The 11066-nt window shown below is 33.7% G+C and overlaps 1 protein-coding gene across 1 annotated transcript; it reads left to right on the top strand.

Annotated features, from left to right (window-relative positions):
- Positions 1 to 2436: 2436 nt before the first annotated feature.
- Positions 2437 to 8613, top strand: LOC123321878. The gene is made up of 4 exons (XM_044909667.1): positions 2437 to 2477; positions 2833 to 2864; positions 6169 to 6234; positions 8311 to 8613. Exons 2-4 carry the CDS (start codon positions 2856 to 2858, stop codon positions 8596 to 8598), a joined length of 363 nt encoding a protein of 120 aa, XP_044765602.1. The 5' UTR covers positions 2437 to 2477; positions 2833 to 2855; the 3' UTR covers positions 8599 to 8613.
- The last annotated feature ends 2453 nt before the right edge of the window (positions 8614 to 11066 follow it).

Consider the following 11066-nt stretch of genomic DNA (forward strand, 5'->3'; position numbering starts at 1 on the left):
AGATTGGGAGTGAAAGCCCTAAAAGGTTTGTGAAGAGATCTATCCTATATTGATGACGATTGTTGCTGAAATAAATCGACAAAGAGTCGAAGTCACTTCGGCATATAAAAGACCCCCAAATAACTTATTGGAAGAAGAGATCAACAACTTACTAGATGGAACAAACCCGAAAATTTGCATCGGAGATTTTAATTGCAAATCTCCAGAATGGAACAGCAGGATGGAAAACAGAAATGGCAGAAAACTGAAAGATCTGGCTGAAAAACATGAAGCTATCGTTATTGGACCTGAAGAACCAACGTACCTAGCATTCGGAAATGGATTACCAGATATAATTGATATCGCAATTATGAAAAATATCACTAGAGAATTCTCGATAGAGACCTTGTGGGACGGAACCTGTAACCACAACCCCATCGAATTAACAATAGGAGAAGGGCCAAGAAGAGAACTAATTCAAACAAGAGAATACACCGATTGGACTTCAGTCCAATATATAGTAAATAGTAAATATAGCCATCAGATGGCTATATTTATATAGCCATCTGATACAATCGGAGGCTTCGCATTTCTTGGACAGAGCACAGAACTAACATAGACGTTCTACAACGAATGGGGAAGAATAAGGAACTTCTCCTGACCATCAAGGAAAGAAAATTACAATATTTAGGACATATCATGAGGGGCGAGGGATACGAGATTCTTCGCCTCATAATCGAGGGAAAAATTGAGGATAAACGTTCTGTTGGTCGAAGGCAGAATTCGTGGTTGAGGGATCTGCGTAGATGGCTCGGACGGACTTCGACAGAGATCTTCAGAGCTGCGGTTTCCCGTACAGCAATAGCCATTTGGATCGCCAACCTCCGTAGGGAGTGTAGTGTCCTAAGAAGAAGAAGACTATATACGTATCAAATCATTGTCGTAGAATGTATGCAAAAACGGTACGTGTTTCAACATCATTCGATAGTTTTTATCATTAAGGAATAATGGTATAAATAATTGCGGATTTTCAAAACATTACAGAGTATGCATTTGGAATTTGTAGCGATCTTTGCTGAGGTAAGAATTGAGAGTATATTGAGTCTGAGTCGATCGGAACACTAAGAATCTAGGCCCTAGGCCGAAGCTTTTCGAATTCGAAACGTGGGCTTAAAATTGATTTTACGAATTCCGAATGCTTGTCCAAATGGCGTTTAATGTTGTTGTAGCATAACCTACTAGAGAAAATGCGCCTATTCAAAAAGTATTTGTTGGGTGTTGAGTTCTTGAATGTGTTCTTTTGTTGTGTAATAGAAACATTTATGGTTGTAGAAATTAGATATAATATATGTTTCTCTGATGTAGAGCATTACGATTCACCATTTACATGTTATTCAGAAACTTTTATCTGAAATAGAGAGAAAACAAAAGAAGAAAAAGGTAGAATGATAAAATTAGATTGAGTATACGTCATATATTGACCTAAAATTAACGATCTCAGTCGAAAAATAAACGGAAACTACATGTATTGCTCTAAAACCGTCTGAAAATTTATAAATCGGACAATGACTAAGCAGATGATTCTCGGTTTCTTCTGATGTTTTCTTACATTCACAAATAGGGTTTTCAACTGAATTCCACTTGGAAAGTATAGTAATTGTAACGTCCGCGACTTGTTCTTATATACAAATCATGATATACCACATTTTTCTGATGGGAAGATCACAACCTGAAACTTTATTTGAGGGAGCATTAATTACGTCTTTGTAGAAAATTTAGTGCACGTATTTCATTCAGACTGTACTAGTGCTATATGCCTGTGAGATGGCAAACTTAAATTTGTTTTAATATGAACGTATTTTTCATGTATATTCGTTAGGATGGATTGGCAATAATGAAATGTTTGTGGTCAGTGCTTCTTGATAATGATGGTCGCACAGGATGAGGATGAACTTTAATAACATAATCCTCTGTATTATGGAATAACAAATTGTTCTGCACGTTAGGAGTTTTCCTCCACGAATATGCGTCTGTTTGTTTGTTGTACATGTCCTGCGTTAATTTAGAACCTTAGAACGTTTGAGTTGCCTATAGAAGGAAGAAGAAAAAGAAGAAGATTATCACATTTTATGCGTCATGCGTCAAAAAACAGACACGGTATAATTGTCTAAAAGTAGATCTATTACGTTAATGCTTTTTCGTAAGAAATTTTACGACAGATTATATGTAAATATACAATTATGGGATTGCGATAGATATTTTAAGTGAAGATAAATATTAATATAGATGATTTTCAATGATGAAATAATATAAAATGATTATGCGCATTCGAATTGAAAGGTGTCGAGTTGCGTTATCACTATAATAAAGACCATTCGATTGGTCGCGCATATAGGCAGATTTAATATTCATACGCCAGGTTTTTTTGAAGTAAAAAACGTTTAACTTATGATATTTCTTTATCAGTCGTTTAAAAACCATATTTGCGATTGGTAAAGGTAACATTATCGATTTTCTCAAATCATTATTGTATAATATATAAATATGTGTATTTGAATCAATTATTATCGACATTTTCGTGGTATTTGTACAAACTGGATACCGATAGCATTTGATATTATAGCATTTTGAATAATTTTTCAACTTTGAAAAAAAGCCATACCTATTTATTATATAGATAATGTTTAACCTTTTGTTTATATATTCGGCAACCGAATTTCGATAGAGGATTTATAATAATTCATTCTTAGGTAAATCAAAAATGTATATATAAATGCAATCGAATTGAATCTATTTTAACGTTAAGTTTTGTAAATTTATTAATTTTCTCACGGATGGGATGTTTTTTTACAGATAACACAAGAGACTCTGCGATAATGGATAGGGTGAGTAGTATAAGATTATCGTATTATTAATGTAATAGTTTTTCTCAATTCGTACGAATAATATAACCAATCTATCTTCTGGACGGACTAATCGATTTCTTTGATAAGTATTTGAAATGAATATCTCATTTAGTGTGTGTGTTGGTATGTGTCAAAGAAAGGACCCCGCACACTTACTTAGGAAAAGCGGGTCCAGTGAATTTTCCCCATTTTTACCTATTATATTTCTATCAACCTTAAGAACAATATATCAGATTTTCACAAAGGTCTTACATCCGGTTTGTTCTATAGGCCGTTCCAAAATTGCAGCTACGGAAAAATGAATCTTTAAATTTTGATGATAATTCTTCTAATTTTCAAAATTTCATCATGATGCCTTGGATTCTGAATAACAAGATATCACAGATATCCAAACATCGCCCACCACGTTAAGTTTGGTTATACAGACTGTTTCATGAAGCTGTATAAGTAACTGAATGTAACTTTGTTAGTGACTTTGGGACCACCCTGAGTTTTTCAAAATATGACACCATGATGTATGTCCACCTCTGTAGGAAGTTTCATTAATGTTCAAAGAACAGTTGCAAAATTATTCAGGTTTATATTCGGATTTCATACAATTTTTCTTCAAAACTTATCTGCAGTTGAGATTGCTGTCAAGAAATATAGGTTTTCATTCATTATAATTATTATGATAGGTATTGACGGTCTGTCCAAAAGTTTTTTTATTCAGGAATGTACAGGATGGACATTATTCGGTGTCACTAATCTCCTCATTTCTCTATCTCAAAATCTGTTTATATAGAAAAACAGTATTATCATTCCAGGTTGTTGTATCTTTGAGCACTCTAAGGATGCATATTGTTTTAAATATTATACCATAAAAGTATGTCGACTTTTGTGAAAAATTCCATTCGTGTATAAATACTTAAAAGTATTTCAGGTTTTAGTTCAATATACACCATTACTTGAAATGATAATTATCACCAATTTACATAAAAATATAATTCTAATACTTCGTGCTTCAAAACAGCCAGATTTCTTTTATCGACATCATCTTCTTTATCTATTCGTCTGAGGTTATTTAATGAAAACTTATGATCACATAGTAAACATGCATATCTATTTCGCGCATTCATTGCTGTCTTTTCATATTAACTTTCTATAACTTTATACCAATAATGGTCGCAACGATTAAAAAAAATAACTGAAAACTACTTAACAGAAGGAAAGCTATCCAACCGTTCAAACAATCACCCAAAACGTCATTTTAAAAGGTCACAGGGTAGCCTACAGAATTCATATAAAATCAAATAATTGACAATAATCTAAACTACAGATAAGTTTTAAAGTAAGATTGTTGAAATCCGAATTTAAACATCATGGTATCAACCTGGAATGATAATACAGTTTTTCTATATAAACAGATTTTGAGATAGCGGAATGAGGAGATTAGTGACACCGAATAATATCCATCCTGTACATTCCTGAATAAAAAAACTTTTGGACCGACCGTCAATACCTATCATAATAATTATAATGAATGAAAACCTATATTTCTTGACAGCAATCTCAACTACAGATAAGTTTTGAAGAAAAATTGTATGAAATCCGAATATAAACCTGAATAATTTTGCAACTGTTCTTTGTACATTGATGAAACTTCCTACATAGGTGGACATACATCATGGTGTCATATTTTGAAAAACTCAGGGTGGTCCCAAAGTCACTAACAAAGTTACATTCAGTTACTTATACAGCTTCATGAAACAGTCTGTATAACCAAACTTAACGTGGTGGGCGATGTTTGGATATCTGTGATATCTTGTTATTCAGAATCCAAGGCATCATGATGAAATTTTGAATATTAGAAGAATTATCATCAAAATTTAAAGATTCATTTTTCCGTAGCTGCAATTTTGGAACGCCCTATAGAACAAACCGGATGTAAGACCTTCATAAAAATCTGATATATTGTTCCTAAGGTTGATATAAATATAATATATAAAAATGGGGAAAATTCACTGGACCCGCTTTTCCTAAGTGAGTGTGCGGGGTCCTTTGGAGGGCTTATTAATTTTCTCCGATTACTCTTTCAAATTAATATCATAATATTCATCTATACATTATTATGTACTATGTACACCTACGATTCGTTGAGTAATTTTCCACGTCACCGTTCATTAGTAGCAGGTGGTGGCCAAGATTTGATTTATTCTGCGCCCTGCTAAGACAGCAATGCGTATCTGCATAAGATAAGTTAAGGATTTGAGTAATTTGTGAGGTATGATATGCCATCTGCCTTTTTTCTCTATTCTTTTTCTTTTCAAATTCATCATTCTAATTACGACTTTCAGACATTGCTTACTTGTTGCAGCATGCCTTGAAATACCAAAATCCAGTCGACATCTAAGCTTGCAAATCTTTTTTTCCTTGCAGATACGACTTCTTATCTTAGCAGGGGAGTATTTTGTCTTATTGATATATTGACCATAAGAAAATCGTTTCTGATTTTGATTGAGGACAGCTCATCTTATTGTTCGTTCGAGTTGCGAATAATGTGCAAACTGTATCTATCGTTCGGATTATTCATCACGATTCAATCAGTTCTTATCGTTATACTAATATAATAATAATAATGAGGCTTCTGAAAGTATTGGGAATAAATCGAATAAGTTATTACCTGCTATTATAAGAAATAACATGTAATACAAAAATATCTTTGTGCTATCGACGTTTCACGAAGTGATGTAATCGATAAAATTTATTGATATTTATAATTTGTTCTATTTATTGGGGATTCGTTTAAGATATCCGCTTCTATATATCTACTACCTACTGAGTAAAAGTATGAGACGAATTAGCGACACGAAATAAAATAGAACAAATTTATGCGATACAGTCTTGTAAATTGGATGATATTTCATTGCAATTTTTCAGAAGCCCTACGGAAGCTATACCTCGATAGATATACGAATATTTGAAAGAAATACGATTATTTCTTTCAAATTTCGGCCAAACTTCGATGATTCCGTTCAGGAGATAGACTGGTTTTAATTTCCGTTTGAATTGGAAAAAATACTAATTATGAGGGGTTTCTTTATGTCTGGCGGGTGTTCTCTACCTATTTATCTACCTATTTATCTATCTATTTATCTCTCATTAAATATTTTCCCCTCTTATCCGGGGCATCCTGTATAGTATTCGATTTTTTCGTAGGTATTATTGTTCGATACATGATCGATCATTGTCATCGTATATGTAATGCGATACACAAATTATAGTGTACGTTTATCTTTTACAGAGACAATTGGCGGACTGGAAACGACTCCTGCGTGTGATGGAGATGGTCGCCGAATTACCAATCTACGTAAGTATGGGATCAATTATTTGGTTGTTTCGTCAGTTATTATTCTTTCGTGAGAAATTGTATTGTAACGTTAATCTCCCCGTCATACCCCTTACCAATATATACATTACAGAAATTGTATTAATATAATACTATAATATAATAAATTTTAAAGTGTTGCTCATCTACGAATAAAGAATCGACATTTGCAGTCTATTATACAAATCTATATTCTATACAATCGATTAAAGTGGTTGCGACTAAAAAGGGCCGGTTCCAAATAAGGTCCATCTTTTCGAACTTCCCGGACTTAATACTTAAAATAAAACTGATGCTGCTTGGACCCTCCCCAGTTACCAATCACGAAAGTGCATCGACATTCATTGCTTTCGCGCTGGTCATTTTTTGAGTGGCTTTGTATATTGCCTCAGAGTCACTCGACTTGGCCCAATTTTTAAAATATCTTCATTCTGTTTTGCGTGGTTTCAGTAATAAATCCCAGTTATTATGCAGTCATTCTGCAGTAACAGTGTTAAAACACTGTTGAAGCGTGGATTGACGGATTAAGTTACCAAAATTATTGATTCTTTATTTCGATTTTATTTGATTTGCCCAGGACCTACCGAAGTACCGAACAAGGTCCACTTTGTCGTCTCCAAATTGTTATTTTCAAACACTTAATAAGGTCCAGACCGAGGTCCAGACTATGATTCGAAAAGTGTTATACCTAATAAGGTCCAAGGACCAAGACTGAAAAAATGACTAATTTAAAACATTTGCCATTTTTCCTTATTTGAATTGATTTACATCATCATAAAACTACAATTCGTTTCAATTATGTCTAGAAAATAGATGAGATATTTACATTTCCTAAGACTTTATAAGGGCCACGATACTGATTTATATGAATTTCCGTTTCATTATTCGAAAACCACGAACTTAAGAGTAGTTTAAAGTCATTGCTTCCTAAGAATACGATTTTTCTAGTATGAAACGTCCTAAATCTCGCACTCCAATTATGGACCTTATTCAGAGCCATAATTCCCAATAGGGACCAAAGAAGGAATTTCAAAAAACTTTTTTTATGAGTACCTGGCCATCGGTGCCTTGTTTTTTTATACTATTTTCTATTTGAATACAAACAGTTCATTTGATCCAGATGTCTTACAAGTTGACACTTGTCCCAAAATTGATTTATAAGGATTTCCAAAAACCCGGCCCTTATTAGATGCAATTACCTTAGTAGTTTTTCAAATACTATTTTTTAAACGTAAAATCTATTATTTAACACTTGTTGTTATGTTGTTAGCCTAGCCTACATTTCTAATCTAGTATAATGAAATCCGAATTAAAGAACAACAGATATCGATTGAAATTCAATCTGGGAAGATTCTGCATTTTCTTAAACTTTTTAGGGTTTTGGGTTTTCACTACCAATCTCTGGAACAAATACAATTAAAAATTTCAAATCAACGATTTACTCCTGCGTAAATTCTTGCCAATTGTTCGGTAGGAATAGATCTTATTTGGAATAATTTACTGAAGAGGGAACTGCCGTCTGTCATCCGGTAATTTCAAAATTAAATGAATCAACGTCTCTGTTTCTATGTATTTATTTATATAATTAACGTCGAATAAAAGCTACAATTCAGAAGATTTTCGAAAATTGATTTTCGCCTGATGAAGGAGTCTGATATAGACTCCAGAGTGTTCCAATAGAGCTTTAGTTTATAGAGGCCTGATGAAGCAGATGAAAATCTGCGAAACGTCGACAAATATATTTTAAAAGTTCTAAAGTATTTGTCCTTATTCCCACAAAGAATACCCCGTGTTACTATATATAATTATAATTCCAAAGTTCCCTTTTTCCGTTCATTTTCAGGCAACAATTTTCTATTTGATTCGATCCTGATAATAATTAGTGCAAGAATTTACGCAGGAGCAAATCGTTTTTATTTCAATTTTTTCATTGACTTTGTTTCAGAAATTGAGAGTGAAAACCCTAAAAAGTTTCAGAAAATAAAGAAAAACAGTTTCTGTAGCAAATATACGTTGCACTATTCTTACGTGTGTTATTTATCATCATTCATCTTATAGCACCAGAGAGGAAGAGGAGGCGGTGGTAGAAGAGGTAGAGGCAGTAGGGGTCGCGGTACGGATGGAGGGAGAGGCCGCGGCACCTACAGGAGGTACAAATGGTGGCGGGGAAGGAGGGCGGCGGTGAAGGCGCCGGTGGTGCAGGAGGCGGGGGCGTCTACGCAAGGGGTACCGGAGGCGCCTCCAGCAGAGGCCGTCCGGCCAAACGAGGTGGTGGTTGAGGAGGAAACAAGGATGGACGTGGCGGGCCCAGCACCCTCTCCACCTCTGAAAAAAAAAATTGAATAAAGGGATTGAAACGATATTGTTTTTTGTTAATGGTATCGTTGTACAAGAGAAAACGGTCAACTGAAAAGGTTGAGCAAAATTTTTGATACCTGAACTACAACTTTTTAACCCAACGAGATAGAGGAAAATGAATATGCCATATATGTCGTATTTTTTCGAGAAACTAATAATGCCATCAACTGCATTCCTCTATCTTCTTTTGTTTTTGAGTTATAGACCAAAATTTAAATTTTGGCGATTTCAACTTTGGTCATTATCTCCGTTTCTGTTTGTGCTAGGATGTTCAAATGAAAATATTATGGAGACACTTTTTTGATAGCAACCCAGAAGCGTACTATGATTTTTTCCTACAAGTTTATTTACTGAGCTATAACATAAAGTTGTGTTTTTTCTTATGAAAACAATAGTTCAAAATGACTTAGAAGCAATCGCTATTTTTTACCGTTTGAGAAATATATCATACATCGCCTTCTAAGTCCTTTTAAACTACTGTTTTCATGAGAAAAAACACATCTTTATGTTTCAGCTCAGCAAATATACCTGTTGGAAAAATCATAGTACGCCACTTGATTGCTATGAAAAAAGTGTCTCTATATAATGTTTTCATTTCAACATCGTAGCTTAGTATATGTCGGAGTGTTGACAGATTGGGGATGGATGTGTTTGGTTAACTTCGGGACTTGAATTGTGTGGTGTTCAAAGTTTGAGTGTTTTCCTCATTGTTTTGGTTTCTTTTTGGATTATATTATTTCATAAATGCTGTAACACGTTGTAATGTACAAATTTTTATTTCTTTACCCTGTAATTGGGATATTCCTGTTGGGTAAATAAAGAAAATTATTATTATTATTATTATATTATTAAACAGAAACGGAGATAATGACCAAAGTTGAAATTTTAATTTTGACCTATAACTCGAAAACAAAAGAAGATAGAGGAATGCATGTGATGGTATTATTAGTTTCTCGAAAAAACTAAAAAAGACTACCGTAATGTGCCATGCATTTTCCTCTATCTTGTTGGATTGAAAAAGTTGTAGTTCAGGTATCACCAATTTTGCCAACCCTGTACAATCCGTATTCCTCAGGCCCGCCGTATGCGGGTGTGCAAGGCGTGCCCGGCACAAGGGCGGCACGTTCAGGGGGGCGGCAAATCCAGTGAAATTGAAATTTTTTTTGGAGGGGACATACAAAGTGCTCACAGTGATGAAGTTTCATCCGACCCAAAAACCAAATACCGAGTAGAGTTTTATTTTAGGATACTAGATCAAAAAATCAATTCCTTGAAAAATAGATTCGAACAGTGGACAACATTTTGCGACGTGTTTCGACTATTCCAATGTTGATTTGATGAAGTTTTGTCAAGACTTGAATCTGAAGCTTAAAGATGATGCTACTAATGAATCAGATATTGACGGTATTGATTTGTTTAATGAAATTATTGCACTAAAATCGCATTTTGCAGAACACCAATCGAAGGATCCACAATCACTGTTACAATATATTTTTGGCAATGACTCAATTTCTACATTTCCGAATATAACAATATCACTAAGGCCCGGTACTTTCACGTGCGAATAACTAAATTTATTCGCATTTATTAAGTCTTATTCGTAAGATTAGTAAAAATCCAGTCTTTTCACTTTCAGATAGTGTTATTCATCGAATAAATCTGTCATTGAAACCTAATTAGAAGAGTTTATTTGTCATAGATCCAATGTCGGTACGTCATTATTGGTTGAATAAAATTTATTCGAAGGTGAAAGTACCGGGACTAAGAATACTACTAACATTGCCGGTTTCAGTTGCATCTGGAGAAAGATCTTTTTCAAAATTAAAATTATCAAAAATTATTTAATATCCACTATACTCACAGATTAAGTAATTTAGCTATAATTTCAATTGAACACCAAATTTTGGATAGATTGGATATGACTAAGATTATAGAAGATTTCGCGAATATAAAAGCGAGAAGAGTGAAATTTTTTTAGATAAATATTTGAGTGTGTATCTATATGATTTTTCAATTTCATAAATAAAAATAACAATAATATAATATATATAACAATAATTAAGGTTTTTTATTTTTTTCCCACCATAATGAGGGAACCCTTTCTAGAGAACACTCAGCATATTTAGCGCAGGGGAGTATTTACGGGGAGGGGGGTACTGGGAGTAATTAACCCCCCCCCCAGGAAAGAGTTTTTCACACTAAATCTTCGAATGGAAACGATCTAACTGTGAAATAAAATATTGAATTTACCTTACAGAAATGTGAGTTTTTTTCCATTTTTGATTCCTGAAATTGACAAGTTTAGTGAACTTTTGTCTAATAAATTCTTTCTTTTCCATATTTTTCAATTTTGCTTCATAGTGAAACCTGATCTCTATAAAATATTCATTTACCAATATTATTAATCGAGTACAATGATTGTTCAAAATTTCCTGAGATTGGATGGAATTGGTTCC

The sequence above is a fragment of the Coccinella septempunctata genome, chromosome X (assembly GCF_907165205.1).
Source record: "Coccinella septempunctata chromosome X, icCocSept1.1, whole genome shotgun sequence".
NCBI classification, from domain to species: domain Eukaryota; kingdom Metazoa; phylum Arthropoda; class Insecta; order Coleoptera; family Coccinellidae; genus Coccinella; species Coccinella septempunctata.

Bases quoted from the DNA above. Each gene is read 5' to 3' on its own strand.
- LOC123321878 (XM_044909667.1), top strand. The intron at 6,235-8,310 runs GTAAGTATGGGA...TTCATCTTATAG, and splicing joins TCGCCGAATTACCAATCTAC to CACCAGAGAGGAAGAGGAGG.